This window comes from Malaclemys terrapin, chromosome 3 (assembly GCF_027887155.1).
Source record: "Malaclemys terrapin pileata isolate rMalTer1 chromosome 3, rMalTer1.hap1, whole genome shotgun sequence".
NCBI lineage: Eukaryota > Metazoa > Chordata > Testudines > Emydidae > Malaclemys > Malaclemys terrapin.
In genome coordinates this window covers 54196922-54213324 of record NC_071507.1, presented here as the reverse complement: position 1 = coordinate 54213324, position 16403 = coordinate 54196922, and the positions used below count along the sequence as shown (strand labels likewise).

General features: G+C 41.6%; 1 protein-coding gene across 7 annotated transcripts in view; it reads left to right on the top strand.

Moving 5' to 3' along the window:
• CDC42BPA (CDC42 binding protein kinase alpha) overlaps positions 1-16403 on the top strand; it is a 339222-nt gene that overhangs the window by 279159 nt on the left and 43660 nt on the right. For all 7 annotated transcript variants that reach the window (XM_054023831.1, XM_054023829.1, XM_054023836.1 and 4 more), the window contains exons 22-26: positions 10629-10748; positions 11491-11571; positions 14228-14333; positions 15272-15408; positions 16133-16272. In XM_054023831.1, coding sequence (XP_053879806.1) covers positions 10629-10748; positions 11491-11571; positions 14228-14333; positions 15272-15408; positions 16133-16272 — 584 coding nt within the window. The remainder of the gene's footprint in view (positions 1-10628; positions 10749-11490; positions 11572-14227; positions 14334-15271; positions 15409-16132; positions 16273-16403) is intronic.

Here is a 16403-nt window from a genome sequence, read left to right as displayed (position 1 = left end):
TGGTCCCACACCGCTCCTGGAAACAGCTAGCCTGACTCTGTGGCCCCGGGAGGGGAGGGCAGGTGGCTCCACGCACTGCTGCTGCCCCTGCCCCTGCCCCCCCAGTGCTGACTCCGCAGCTCCCATTGGCTGGGAACTGTGGCCAACGGGAGCTTGGGGGGTGGTGCTGGGGAGACGGGAGCAGCAGCAGCACGTGGAGCTGCCTGACCCCCCTCCACTCCCAGGGGCCGCAGAGACATGCCAGACACTTCCGGGAGCAGTGTGGGGCCTGGGCAGGCAGGGAGTGTGCCATAGCCTCACTGTGTCGCCAGACTTTTAGTGACCGGAGATCACGATCGACTGGCAGAGGCTCCAGGATAGACCAGTTGATCATGATCTACCGGTTGGTGACCACTGCCTTAGAAGATGGTCTTGATTGGTCCACCAAGATTTAACGTTCTCCTAATGCTGATCTTGCAGTTCTTGGCAGGTCTCTAGATATCTGGTCTGTATATATTGTTAAAGTTGAAAGGAGTTAACATTTTAATGCTTAACATACAAAACATGAGACATTCATCATTGGGTCTTCAGGCTGAGTTCAATGGGAAGTTCTCTCATCTCAATCTACAGTAGACAAGAGAACAGTTTGGAACAGTGGTTAGGCGGGACAGAGGATAACATAGATGACATAGAGATAGAGTACTTTCTCACTCTGCAAAGACGCATAAAGAAGTCACCATCTTTCCAAGTGAGGATAGAAGCCATCGCAGACAAGTGAGATATATTTACTTAATTTCACCTGCTATTATCCTGTATACCAACTAGTTATTAGCTAGAGCTAGTAAAAAAAAATTTAGGGGAACAGTTTTCCATCAAAAAATGCAGTTTTGTCAGAATTTAAATATTTTGCCGGAACATGCAGATTTTGACAAAATTTTCAGTGGGAAAAAGTTGAAAAAACATTTTTTTTTTTACTTTCTTGTTTCATTTTGATAATGTTGCAATTTTTCATTTTAACTTTATCATTTCAACTTTTATATTAAAATATTGACATTAATGTTATATTTATATTTAATATTTCAATATTATTGTAACTAAACATCTTGATGATTCTGAATCAAAAATTTTCAGAATTTTTGTTCTGCAGGAAATTGTGGTTTTTCATTCTAATTTGGAATGGAAACAGATTTCACCATAGAATGAACATAACATTTTCCAACCATCTCTTTTATTAGCCCCTCTAGTTAATTTTTAATGCATATGATAAACTACTAATTGCTGCTGAAGTTGAACATTCCAGTTATGCCCAGATAGAACCAACCTCTTGTGCTGTTGAATGTAGCAGGTACCTCTTCATATTCCATTGCCTACAGTGAGTGAATAATGAATGAGGATAGCATAGAGGTTGCTGTGGGAAAGGAGCACCAACAAAAGGGTCATACATTAAATAACTGTTTTGATGTTGTTAATATATATTTGGAGAGGGACATTTGAATTTGCACAAGGTAAATATGCTATTTTTCATTTAATTGATCACGATCTAATTTATCAAGTAACACCCTTAAGACATTATCTCTGAATTACAAAGATTAAACAGAAAATATAAAAATATCTATATATTATTCATAGGTAGCTCAGTTCCATGATCTAGGCCTATTAAACAAGTTTTATCTCAGTATATTAATCAGAACTTTAAAAAGTAAAATAGGAGTCTTAAAAAATACCACTATCACGCTAGACATGGCCTCCATCCCCCACTCAGTCTCCCTGATTGACAATAATAACTTGGAAGAACAATGGCAGGATTTTGTAGCATGACTTGAAGGGAATCAAATGTAGATCCTGTCAAACTAAGAAGGAGTGTGAGTTCCAAAACCAAAGACCTTTCACCTGCCATCACCCCCTACCCAATCAAGACTGCTAGCTAGAGTTCCTCAGGAGATTGCAGTTGCTGCAATATTGCATGGGGTGTTCTCTTGAGTAGGACCAGCAGTGGATATTGCTAATGGCCTGTCATTTCCTCCCTATGCACACAGTAACCCCGTGCTCCCCCTAAAATGCTGGTAACAGTTTAGAGAGCAAGATACTGAGCTAAATTTTACATCCATTTTACACCCTTTGCAAGCCCACTGAAGACCATGTAATTTCATGGGTGTAAATCACTTCAGAATTTGACTCACTAAATATATGCTTTAAAATTATCTATTTACATACAAGGGCAGAGCTCTGCTTGAATCTCTGCCATCCAAATGATTGAAATGTTTATAGCAAACTATGAATGATTGTAGTTTATTCTAATTGTATGAACTAGGAAGACTATAATTTCCCTAGTTCTGTGGGAGAAAAATAAAAATAGATGTCTGCGCTCCAGCTGCCTATGACTGGAGCCTGCAGATGCTTCAGGAGGAAGAGAAACATCTCACTGTGCTGATGATTCACTATGCCCCTCCCCATATGAAATAGCAACTTGGGTTATATTTTAAGGGTAATGATTGTGATCATTTTTATATTTCATATTAAGTGGAACCTACCGTGGCCCTAGCAAACATTTGCCCTACTTATTGGAACAGATATTTTTTTCATTCTTAAATAATTGTAAATGAAACGTGTCTGCCTCCTGAGTGACTGAAGCTGCTGTTTCAGGTCCTATCCTTCTATCAATCCTTGCTTAAAATACCCTTTGGCTTCAGTTGGACTACCACACATGGAACATTGAATCTGGCCCTCATAAGTCTCCACTGTATGAACTGAATCCACAACTTTCATAGTTAATTACTTAATAGCTCTTTGCCGCATTCTGTAGTGAGAACCCTGGCTGCACCCACACATTGATAATTCCTTAGGTTTTGAAGAATTATGGTTCTTAATGGTATTTTAAACTGAACACGTTGGGCCTTCAAGAGAAGAAACTATCCATCTTTTACTGATGATAAAGGTATTTATTGTGGAAGTCATGCATATGTGGTCTAATGTAGTGTACACTGGAGAGCATTATTGTCTGCTGCAAAGTTACAGGATTTGAAATAACTTTCTTTCCTATGTTTTTTCCTCGTGTTGTTCCCCCTTATGAGTAACATCCCCAAAATATGTACAAAATATTTGTCTTAGAAATATTTATTTTTAAAATATATTTGTGCATGTCTACTGTTTGTCTATTAACATAGTGACAAATTCTGAGCTAGCGTGTGTGCCCTTGTTTTGAGTTTTGTAACGCATTTTCCTCCTTTCTTTGTTGAAGCGCTCTCCTTCCTGTATTCCAGCTAACAAAGGCAGACGTGTAAGATGCTGTCTTACTCTGTGTGGCCCTTTATTTTTGCCTGTGGTGTATTTATGCCTTTGTTTAATGTAGACTGTCCTATGTTGACTATTTATGGCTTGTGTATTTATCTTACTGCATGTCTTGTGCTGCTGTTACCGCTGCTGCTGCTGCTGCTGTGCTATTTGTTGTTTTAAAGCTATGAGTTCAAAGCTTTAGGAATGTTTTGTTTGGTAATATTTCTGTGACCAGAATACCACAGTAACTGAAGATGGTGCTTTGGGTTTTATTCTTTTTTGATACAAAAGGGAAAGTCACTAAAGCTCATTGTGAAAACTGATCAGATAGCAACACAGGTGGATGAGCAGGATTCAAATGAGAGCCTCTTTGCTTCCATTGCAAGAGCTTGGGAGGTATTTTACAGGAATTTCTCATAGAAAGCAGAAGTTTGGCAGTCAGGGGCATATTTTGGAACTATCATGGCCCAGAGATGTTTTCTTTTTTTAAAAAAATAGAATTCTAAGCAGGTAATTTAAGTAAATTGTAGTAACTAGTAGAAGCAGAAACTCATATCCATGATAATATATGATGCTAAATACCTTCAACCTCGGAGGTGCATCTAAAGCAGAAGTGGGCAAACTACGGCCCGCGGGACCTTCCTGCCCAGCCCCTGAGCTCCTGCCCCAGAAGGCTCGCCCCCAACCCCTCCCCTGCTGTTCCCCCTCCCCTACAGCCACAGCTCGCTCCGCCACTGGCGCAATGCTCTGGGCAGTGGGACTGCAAGTTCCTGGGGCAGCGCTGCTGCAGAGCTGGGGCCTGACCCGGTGCTCTGTGCTGTGCGGTGGTGTGGCTGGCTCCAGCCGGGCGGTGCAGCTGCCTGTCCTGATGCTCTGGGCGGAGCAGCTGTAGTGCCACCGGTGATCCAGGCAGCATGGTAAGGGGGCAAGGGGGGTGGGATAGAAGGCAGGGGAGTTCGGGGTGGTGGTCGGGGTGCAGGGACGTGGATAGGGGTCGGGGCAGGGGTGGGGAACAGGGGGGTTGAATAGGGGCTGGGGTTCCCAGGGGGCAGTCAGGAAGGAGAGGGGGGCTTGGATGGGGCAGCGGGGGGCAGTCAGGGGCTGGGGTTCCGGGGGCGGTCAGGGGACAGGGAAGGGGGGTTGGATGGGGCACTGGTCTCCAGAGGGCAGTCAGGAATGAGAGGAGGGGTTGGATGGGGCGGCAGGGGACAGTCAGGGACAGGGGTTCCGGGGGTTGTCAGGGACAGGGAACGGGGGGGGGGGGTTGGATGGGGCAGGAGTCCCAGTGGGGCCGTCAGGGGGCAAGAAGTAGGAGGGGTCGGATAGGGGATGGGGCTGGGCCACAGCTGGCTGTTTGGGGAGGCACAGCCTCCGCTAATCGGCCCTCTATATAATTTTGGAAACCTGATGCAGCCCTCAGGCCAAAAAGTTTGCCCACTCCTGATCTAAAGTCTTTGGTGGATTTATAAACATCTGAACATTTATATAACAAACATGATTGTATCATATCAAAGTATTGTCACAATGTGTTTGGGATAGGTGCATTACCTTACAAAGAGGAATATGTCTGTCCTGAACTTTCACCACTTTGTGATTATATATGACATAGAATATTGGAAAAACCACCTATATTAATATTCAGTGATTAGGCTAATGATTTTTCTCTCTTTAACAATTTTAATAATTAATAATAAATTTATTAATAATATGTTAGCTGCAGTTAAAAACGCAGGTTATTGTATTTTACAGTGTACAATACCGTTTACAGTGTACCATATCTACTATTTAAGCACTATGGCTCTGATTCAGAAGTCCATCTCAGTTCAGCATGTACTTAAGTGCTTTGTTGGATATGGATGGATTTAAATACATACTTAAATACTTTGCAGAATTGGGGCCTGCGGGCTCTGTCCTGCAACCCTTAAACGTGTGTAATCCTGTGGAAGTCATCAAGACTGCTTGCGTGATTAAGGGCTGCGCAGTTGGGTGATACAACACATGCTTTAGATAATCTAATAGTTAATAGTGCTTATGGGCTAATTTGAAGAATTTTAATGTGGCCAGTTTAGGACCTAGACATTACTAAGAGCTTGTCTACACGATGTGGCAATATACACTACAAGAGCGTGAATTTTATATTGCAGTAACAGGCCCATGTGGACCCTTCTGGTATGCACTAAAAGTTCCCTAGTGTATTTTAACTTAGTACTGTTTCAGCACAAGAGGGAACTTTTAGTTTGTACCCACAGGTTCTATGCAGGCCAGTTAGTGCACAATACGTTGTTGTGCTTTAGAATATACCCTCCTGCTGTGCACGTTGCTGCATCAGATAGACAAGCCCTAAATCCACTTTGTTTGGAACTAAACTTTGGAAATACTGCAGCATCCAACAAACTAAGGCCCTGCGTTTACACTATTAAAGTTAATAGCAAAACTCCAATTGACTTTCCATAGTGCTGGATCAGGCCATAAGTTAATTTTTCAGTTTCATAAGTGCAGTAATAAACATTTCTTTTAACAGAGTAGATAACGTCCTAAATACAAAATTATGTAGACCTTTCCAGAAAAGTTTCTTAACTTCTACTACATTGGTGGCAAATGGTTTATCTTTTAAGGATGTACCTTGAAGATGTTCTTCTGTATGCAAATATTAGGTTGCAAGATAACCTTATCTCTTCAGCAGATATTCCTTTTTTTCTGAATATTTTGAAATATTTATGAAATTCCAGATTAGATCTCCTAATTTAACTACAAGAAGGATGGCATTTCTGTCTTTTGCTATAGAAATTTCTCCTACAATTAATAGTTGGGTTTTTTTGTTTGTTTTTGTTTTGTTCTTAAATGTCAGTGGTAGGGATTTTGAGTGAGACCCAAGCAATTTCATATTTGGATTTTGCAAAATAATTTAAAATGCCTATAGCACCACTGTCATATGGTTGGGGATATTATTACTTAAAGGCATCGTTAGTTTCTGACATTAGTGAAGATTTGGAGTTATAATTTGCACCTGGTAAATCTGAGCACAAAAAAGTTTGCTTACTGCTAATTATTGCCATAATGCTTGAAACATATTTTCTACGTGTAGCGAACAGGTATATTGGTAAGTAGGAATTTTTACTTTTCACTGTGGAAAGAGAATGCATGCATCATAACTGGCAGAAACCTTTATCCATCTTGAGGGTTTTTTTTAAGATGAAGAACATTCTCCACCAATAGTTCTCTAAAACAGTTTGAAGCATTTGTAAAAATTACAAACCAGAACAGTCCCTCATACTAGTTTTTAAAAAATTCTACAATTACACCTGTTCACTACTGTGAATATATTTTTAGATGGAAAGGACCATTTATGCATGTTCAAGAAGGGCAGTTTGGAAATGTAACATGTTTCCTGAAGGGTTATGTAGTTTGTGGTACTCCATCAATAACAATGGAGAAAAGCCATCACTGGGGTGTTTATAGTTTTCATATTGTTGCTGGGCAGTTATTTTTTTGATTACCAGGGTGGCCATTCCCAACTGACCTAGCAAGGCATTATTTGGTGGAAAGATGGGAATATTGTGATGTTTGATAACATTTCTGTAGAAAAGACAGTCATCAATCTAGCCTATTGCAAACATCCTTGGTCTCCCCATTATTTATAGTAGTTTAGTTGCTAACAGAGAGAAAAGCAGCTACTTAGTCAGTCTATTTTTTAAAAATATATTTATACAGGAAAGTTCAACTCAGTGGACACATCTTGTTCTTCGAGTGGCTCTGCATATTCCCACTTAAGGGTACTGCACAACCTTGTGATGCCTTGAGGTAGAACCATTTTCTAGCAGTGTCAGCTAGAAAGCTCTTGCGCCTCCCCTCCCTCAGCATCATGCCCCCTGAGGGCAAGGCTGTATAGGGGGTGGGCCACCCTCATCACCTCAGTTCCTTCCAACTGCATGCCACAAATAGATGTGACCTGCTCTGGTTTCTTCAGAGCCAGAGCATCTTTCTTCTTAGATAGATAGTGTTAGCTATTAGTTTAATCAGTTAGTGATTCTTTTTCAGTTCCGTGTTATGGCAGAACTGAAGAAGCAGAAAAAGGCAGGTTTTAAAAGGTGGCTTTCCTGTTCAGCTGTCTTCCGAGCACCCGACGACCACGCTTTGTGCCTCAGGTGCCTGGCACAAGGATATTCACCTTCTGATTGTTCAATCTGAAGGCCTCTTCTCTCAGAGCCCAACAGTATGGGGAGGCTCACCTGCAGCTCCTTCTCAAGGAGGAAGCCCTCAAGGCCAGACCCTGTAGTTCCAAGTCACCCTCTGGTCCAGAGTCAAAAAGGCTAGTCTTAGCCCGTTGCTCCCACCAGCAAAGAACTGAAGTGTTCCAAGAAGCTGCACCCCTGACTGGGATCAGATCCAATTCCTGAGGCCCCCTCAGAAAAGCCTCTGAGGCTGCACATGGCCAAACCAAGGACCATATGGTTAGACACCACTGCCCTGGTTCCAGAAGAGAGACCGAGAGATAGTTGTCTCTGACATGTGTCAGTCGAGGGTACTGGTCTGGTCAGGAGAAAACTCTGCACATCAATGTATTGGAATTAAGAGCTGTTCCTCTGGCTCTCAAATCATTCCTCCATCACCTGCAGGAGAAGGTTGTGTAAGTGGTTAGAGGAAATACATCAGCAATGAATTACGTCAACAAGCCAGCGGGTGCTCATTCTGATTTTCTGTGTTCAAAGATAAGTCTGTAAAATTTGTGTATGTGTCACAACATTTATCCTGTGTCTCTGCATCCAGCAGGGGAAAACAATGTACTTGCGGATCATCTCAGCAGAGACAACTCCCCAGTGCACAAATGGTCCCTAAAGGATCAATTGGTTGAGACTATTTTCCAGCTGTGGTCAACCAGACATAGACCTGTTTGCAACCAGACAACAAAACATGTCACCTCTTCTGTTCCAGAGCATGCTGGGACAGTCAGTTTTTGTCAGATGCCTTCCTTCTACACTGGGGAAGGTCCACTTCCCTCCACCCCCTGCATACACTTTCCATTGATCCAGAAGGTAGTAAGGATAGTATGTCAGGACAGGGCAAGGATGATACTGATTGGCCCGGGTAGGCCATGTCATCAGTGGTTGACTGATCTCAACTGTGTGGCTGAGTTTTCATGCATCTGCCACTATCCCCAGAGCTCCTATCCCAGCAGGACATAGGATCTTTCATCCAGAGCCACAGACTCTTCACCAGAGTGAAATAGTGTGAGCGATCTGACTTCGACTCAGTCTGCTCTTGAGCACTCGTGTTCTCCACCTGTGCAGGACATACTAGTTAACTAGAAAACAATCTACGAGAAACCGTTACCAACTAAAGTGGTCCAGATTTCAAGCATAGATGAAGAGAGATTCTGACTCCTATATCGGCTTTGTGTTCTGGAATACTTAATATACAGTACTTAAATAACAGCTTTTATTATAGCTATCATGTCAGTCAGGAGAGTATGTGAATTGAATGCCTTGTAGCTGATGCACCCTTCTCTTGTTTCCCTAAGGACAGGGTTGTTCTCAGATCTGATCCCAGATTTTTACATAAGGTGGTGTCTGATTTTTCACATCAGTCAGACAATGCCAGTTGTTTCCCCCTAAGCCGCACTCTGATAAAGGAGAATCTGTCATATGTGCTTTGGATGCCAGAAGGGCCCTCACCTATTATCTGGAGAGGACTAAAAGTTTTCATAAATCTTTCAGATTGTTTGTGCCTTATGCCAAAAGCCACATGAGACATATGGTTTCTTCCCAGACTATTTCTCGGTGGATTAAACAATACACTGCTGAATGCTATACAAAAGCAAAAGTCCCCATACCTGCTGCATTTCAAGTGCATTCCACTAGAGCTGTGGCTACGTTCTTCACCTGTCTTAGGCAGGGGCCAGTTGTTAAAATCTACAGAGCTGCAACCTGGGATTTTGGTGCATACTTTCACCAAGCACAATGCTCTGGACTTGGTTTCTAGGGCCGACATAGGATTTGGCAAGAGAGTGCTTCAGTCTCAATTCAAGTAGGCCTCTGTTCCTGCCTGCAGGCTTGTTTCAGCACTGCTTATTAGTCTGTCCCATAAGTGAGAATATGCAGAACCACTCGAAGAAGAAATGAAGGTTACTTACCAGTAATCAGAGTTCTTTGAAATGGCTCTGCATATTCACACTTGCCACCTGCCTTCCCCTCTTTGTCAGAGACCTTGTTTTCCAGGTCTCTGGCTTTGCAGTGGAAGAAACTGAGGTGGGGAGGGCACTCAGCCCCTGACATAGCCTCATCCTAGGTGGCACAAGAACGCTCTAGCTGACACTGCTAGAAGATGGTTCTACTGCAAGGACTTCAAGGTGGTGCAGTACCCGTAAGTGTGAATATGCAGTACCATCTTGACTAACTCTGAGTACTGGTCAGTAACCTTCATTTTTCAGTGAGGACTTGCTTCTGTCCAGGATTTTCAGGTAAATTGACTAAGGTCCAATACTACACAATAGAGAGATGTAGTCTTGCCTCTGTGCCCTGTGGCAGTAGAATCATCTCCTTAGAAAACCTTGGTAGCTCAGTTAGGATTGAGTGTCAGTAGCTCATACAATATTAAGGATAAAAAAGCCCCCCTGCACTAGCTGCATCTATACTCAGGATGGCTTTACTTTCCTGCAGTTCAAATGATATAGACCTATGTCCTCAAAAAACAGCCATTTCTGTAGAAACAGTGGTTTCCCTAGCAAAGGAAATTTGTAGTTTGCTCTGTCTTTTTCCTCTGATTGTTAAACATAGTATTTAGCAATTTTGTAGTAAGTTACTAAATGTACTTGGCAAAGGATTTTTTTCATATAATTTAGAAGTGTTTGCCGTAACAGACAAATGTGTTGTATTGTCTTTCAAAATACTGTGAATAATTAGAACCTGAAGAATCATCAGAAGGGAAATATTCTAGAATGTACTTTATTGCAAACTTTTCATCCATCTTTGTCTAAAACGTGTTTCTTTAGAAAAGTTGCATTTTCCTTTTCAGATGATTTTCCAATTTTATACATTCAGCTCTTCTTTCCATTTAGAGCCCCTGTCCTGTACTCGGATTCCCTGTATCTGTGCAGCATCCCACTGCTGTAAATTGGATTTCAAATGTGTAGGGCCCACACGAGCAAATCCCATTATAGGAGTAGGACCAAAAAGAGTAGTGTTTGAAAATATCCTAATTTCGCCTTTGAAAGGGCTGCATAGTCAGCCTCATCAAGAACTAGTTAAGGTCCTGAACTTGCAAATGCTTAGGGACATACTTTTCTTTAAGTATGTGAATAGTGCAGCTGAAGTTTGAGAAGAACAGTGAATTATTAAAAGTGATTTTTTAAATTGTTTTTCCCTGTCATGTTTCCATAGATTGATTCAGTTGAGAACTTTACATTGTCTAATACTCCTTCACGGGATGAAGATATCAAGTCTCACCTTCATTCAAGATCTAGGTCTCCTTCCACAGCTAGTGACATTGAACCAATTGAGGTAATCTCAGTGCTGATGCTTTGATGTTTTACTTACAAACTAAGAGTTTGTTCTGTACAGAAATGACTGCTGCAAACAGAGTTTGTCCTTCTGTTTAGGCTGAAATTCAATCAAATGCAGAGGGCCCCATGCAAGGACTATGCACCATTTTAAGCCTTTAAACATGAGTTCTCTGCACCGCAGGGAATTTCCACTTTAGAGCAAGTTAAATTTCACCGGGATACATCTGATTGGGGAGTACGCAGGGAATGAATTGTTCAGTGCATACTGTCTCTTTTAATAACTCCTCTTTAGTCATGGTATATATTTAAAAAGTCTGTGCTAAAAATTACATTATACTGTAGTCTTGTTTAATGACTCATTCTGAATCACTTTCGCAACCATATTAGGGCAAAATATTAAATAACTATAATAATGTGGCCTGTATCTCCTTGTTAGAATGTAGATTTTTGAAGGGGGAAATTTAAAGTTGGAAATTAGGACTGATTCTTTCAGTACAGACCAGGCAGTTTTAAACCACACTAAATGAATGAATCTTTTCTTTATTAACGTAGCAGACCATTTTCTTGATATTTTCTGCTGTGAGTCTTAGGATTTATTTTTGCTGATTTTTTTCCTATATTAGTCCGTGTCCCCCATTTTGGTTGCTTTTCTGTTGGTTTTTTTGGCCTTTCTTGTTTTAGTCAAGCATCTTTTGATAATAATGCCTCTCATTACTTTTTTGTGGGGTTGTTGTGTTCAGGTTACAGATCATCCTCCACGCTCGGTTCATACACCAGCCATGAGGACAGCATATATTGGATCAGGACTCTCTGCACCAAAGGTACTCAGTCACACCTTCAAAAATTCTGTATCGAAGGGGGACACATTTCATTCCTAAACAGTGGCTTCAGGAAACTTGTTTATCAGAATTTTTTTCTTAGAGTTGCCTAGGTGGTTTGTGATAAATTAAACTCCTTGCTGTTTGGGAGACTCAAGGCCCCAATCCCTGGACAACAAGATGCAGAAGATTGGAGTTGATTGCCTAATGCAAGAGTACATGGAGTTGATCGTTTGCGCTGCATATCTGGTCACAGCAAAAGTGCCAAGTTGGGCCATTTAAAAAGAACAGAGGGAAATTATGGAGCTAGAAGATAATGGAGGAAAATAAATGACAGAGAGAATTGAGGGGAAGATTCTCCCTTTCTGTGTCTTTGGCACTCAGCATGAGAAGCTTTCAGCTTCTGCTGGAAGTGACTTAGAGATGAAGATTTGGGGATAAAATTCACTACTGGTAAGGAATGATAGTTCAAGAAGCTCCCTACCACTTAACCACTGCATAGGGACTGTGCTGGGGGGTTGTTGACTGAACAGCTGTGCAGGGGTGCTTAGATACCCCCTGCATGCTATGAAACTGACTTCACTGACCAATGTAGGCCCAACATAGAAGTTCCTTATTTGAGCAAGCTGAGAGTGGAGGAGATACGGATTTGACTATGCAGATCCAGGAATCTCAGTATCTTTTGGAACCAGCACACGGTGGCACAGTCAGCCCCCACTCTGACTCTGATTGAGAGAATGAATTCCAGTTCTCCAACTTTCCTGCACTCCACTTGCACAGAGACTCTATCTGGACTTTATGCCAGCCAGTGGAATTAATTTCACCCTTGGCTGAATAGTTTCATGTATTCAAGCAAGGATAGAAGAGTTTGTGTGGACAGTTTTGAAAGGAAAGACTCGCAGGGTAAAATTTTCAAAAGTGGCTGAATGACTTAGGGTCCTAAGTCCCATTTGAAAATGTTACCCTATCTCTGTTAGCTGTATTTCTGAAATGGTTGATAGAAGTTTACCCATATGGAAATATTAGAGAAAAGAAATGCATGTTTCCTCCAGTGGCTATGTCAGCATTTTATACACAGATGGGAAACAGAGGTAACCACAATATAGCAACAAGATTTACCAAAGCTCCTGCTAGGAGACTGTTACTTCATTCCTGTATTCAAGTGCCAGTTTTAAGTTTCTTAGTAAAACCTTTTTGAACCTGTGAAATCTTGTGAAACAAGATTTTTTTCCTGGAAAATTAGCCTGTTTTTGTGAGCAGTTCATCACTGCACTAAATAATAAGTGGTCTTCTGTCCTTGGAGCTGCCTAAAGGGTCATCTTACATTAGGCTCAGCCACAAGCTTTCTAAAATGGGACTTATTTTCTCATCAGTTTCAGTCTGTAGTCAGAAAACTCTCTGCACATGAACCAAACAGGCTGTGTCATAAAGATGGATGCAGTCAGAGTCTTTAATTGGCAAATATCTTAAACAGCTAGCTAAACTATAATATTCCTAGCCATCAAAAAATATTCAACAAAGGTCCCCCTTTCTCAAATCCTAGACATTACACAGATGGATGGTGATATTTTTGCATTTGGGAAATGTACAGTAGGAAAACGTTCTGTTCCCTTTCCCACCACAATCTACTCCTCTAAAGGAGACTCTCTTCCTGGGCAGAGTGGGAATAATCTATCTACAGGAGGGGGAGGGATAGCTCAGTGGTTTGAGCATTGGCCTGCTAAACCCAGGGTTGTGAGTTCAGTCCTTGAGGGGGTCACTTAGGGATCTGGGGCAAAATCAGTACTTGGTCCTGCTAGTGAAGGCAGGGGGCTGGACTCAATGACCTTTCAGGATTCCTTCCAGTTCTATGAGCTAGGGATATCTCCATATTTTAGGAAATATGTGAGGCAGCTTCCTGGGCATCATGGAGAACCTTTTATGAATCAAAACAGACTCATCATACAGACACAGTCATTTGTCTCTGCTATCTTTTTGGCAGCATGTTCACCCTGAGGAGGAAAGGAATATATACATTGGTTCAGACAGTGCATGTTCCCAGGAGTCCGGGAGAAGGGAACTCCCTTCAAAATCAGCCTTATGTTGTCTTACCTTAAATATTTTACCATTGATGTTATGAAACCACCCCTGACTAGCTCTGTAAAACTGAACTATATCTCCCATTCCAGTATTTAAGTCAGAATTTTAAACTATAGTGACCCACTCACATATAACTTCCCTCTTCCAGCTCAGGCCCATTTCCCTTAACATAAAGCTTCTATGACCAGCATTTCCAAAAAAAAAAAAAAATGTTTGCCTGCAACTTCTGCAGGATACTATTGCAACAGGGGACAATTTATAGACTACTGACCTTGACAGCCTTCCTTTAAACAGTGGCTGCAAACTCATATGCTGGGACATGGTCCAAGTTTCAATAGTTAGTTTACAGAGGGTGATAGCAGCAATCCATAAAAATTGAGCTGTTTTAAGACCTGATAAGGGCTGCAAGGTAAATTTTCAGCCCAGGAGTCATGTACACAGCTCTTGTTTTTAATAAACATAAGCTGAGCTTTCAAGACCACATGTATGCTCTTTTATGTATGGTATGTCTGTGAAAAAATAATTGTTCTTTGTGAAAAATGTTACCAGAAATTAACATCTGTGTCCATTTGTTTCACAGCCTAAGGCTCACCAGTTTGTAGTGAAATCTTTTAATACCCCTACAAAATGCAATCAATGTACATCTCTGATGGTTGGTTTAATAAGACAGGGCTGCACTTGTGAAGGTGAGTGTGACAAGAGTAAATGGGAGCTGAAGTGCCTAGAGTCTTTATGCAAACTACACAAGCAGTGTTATGATGTTGAATTAATGCATTCCATAATTCTAATGTTTAACTCACATGTTGTGTTCTTCATCTTGCAACCTGTAACAGTGGGGGCTAAGCATCCTGGGCATCTCACACACGGGATTCTACAGTAAACTGTGTAACTGGGGAAATGACATGGTGAGAATTACACCTCTACCCCAATATAGCATGACCCGATATAACACGAATTCGGATATTACACGATAAAGCATCGCTCTGGGGAGGAGGGGAGGGGCTGCGCACTCCGATGGATCAAAGCAAGTTTGATATAACACAGTTTCACCTATAACGCGGTAAGATTTTTTTGGCTCTCGAGGACAGTGTTATATCGAGGTAGAGGTGTATTTAGAATATTATGGTTGATAGTTGAAGACAGTTTAGTAATTTATTCTAGATTTAAAATGGCAGCAAGGAAACATGGTAGTAGTCAGGTGTGCTGACAACAGCCTGACGTTGGGGAAAATGAGAAGCAAGCTGACACTCAACCCCAATTTTACACCAAAATAATAGATCTGAAGTTTGCAAGTGCTTCAATCCTAACTTCACAACTGACACCTCTTTCTCCCTTATATTCCAAACCAGAGTGTTGGAACCGGGCATTCTGAACTTTGAAGAAGTTTGAATTCGTATCAGAATCTGGCTTTTTAAAGCCATGTATTTACTGCTCCTATGAGTAACTTTACTTTCCCCTCTTTCAGTATAGCAAGTTTTATTGAAATAATTTAGTTATTGGCAATGGAGTACACTTCAATAGAGGGAGAATCTGCTTTCCATGTATTATTACCACAGCTTTTACATTACAAAAGAGAGGAGATTTTTATATGAAACATTAACTACCTTTTTTCTCCCCTGATAAGTATGTGGATTCTCATGCCATGTGACCTGTGCAGACAAGGCCCCAGCAGTGTGCCCAATCCCTCCTGAACAGACTAAAGGCCCTCTGGGGATAGATCCACAGAAAGGCATAGGAACTGCATACGAAGGTCATGTCCGAGTAAGTATCATGAAACTAGAATGGGTAGCTTGGTGTTAACTTTGCTGTTGTCACGATCTGTCAGGAAATTAAAGTCTAGCACTGAATTGTTTTATTGTATATTGTTTTGTTTTAAAGTTACAGCCTTGGAGACTGAAGACCTCTGATTATTCACAGAACAGTTATAGCATTGGTAGTGGCAACCGAGCTCCTCTCATTCTGCTGTGCCAATGTATTTTGAACCTGTCTTGGAGGGACTGCTTATAGAGTAAGAGGCTAGTTCAGTCTACAAGTCCAGTCAATCTTTGGGCCCTTCTATTGTGACTAGTGTCAGCTGTGGTGGTGGTTTCTTCTAAGGTTCATGGGCATTGTACTGAGATCACCCAACAGCTGTCAAATGTTATCTCACTATCTATCGGGCAGGATTCCAGCAGGTGAACTAGAGATGTACAAGATTCTGTTTCTTCTTGTATCAATCCCTCTGTTCCTTTGTTATGAGTTTATGGGTGTAGAAGGGTGAGCTAGGGACAGAACCCCTGGCATTACAGGTTTTCTGTACTATAGTGTAGCGCTCACATCTGACACTTGGACAGGCTGCTGAGCTGGCTCTCATTTCTTTCACTGTACACTTCTTCTATTACTGACGCTACTCTTCATTGTCACTGACAGGCCCAATACTTGCATTATGCTCTTTTGAAAACACAAATTAATGAAAAGCTGATCAGTGCTATTTATTTGACTATAGGTTCCTAAACCGGCTGGAGTAAAGAAAGGTTGGCAGAGAGCGCTGGCTGTGGTCTGTGATTTCAAACTCTTCCTGTATGATATAGCAGAAGGAAAAGCATCCCAGCCCAGCGTGGTAGTGAGTCAGGTTATTGACATGAGGTAAGCTGTTTAGTGCTGAGTGGGGTTTTCTGTGGAAAACCAGAGACAGCAAATTCTTCACTTTGAGTTCCTTGGAATGAAGGTTACCTCCAGGAAGGTTCTGTATCCCTGAGTAATATTTTAAACTGAAG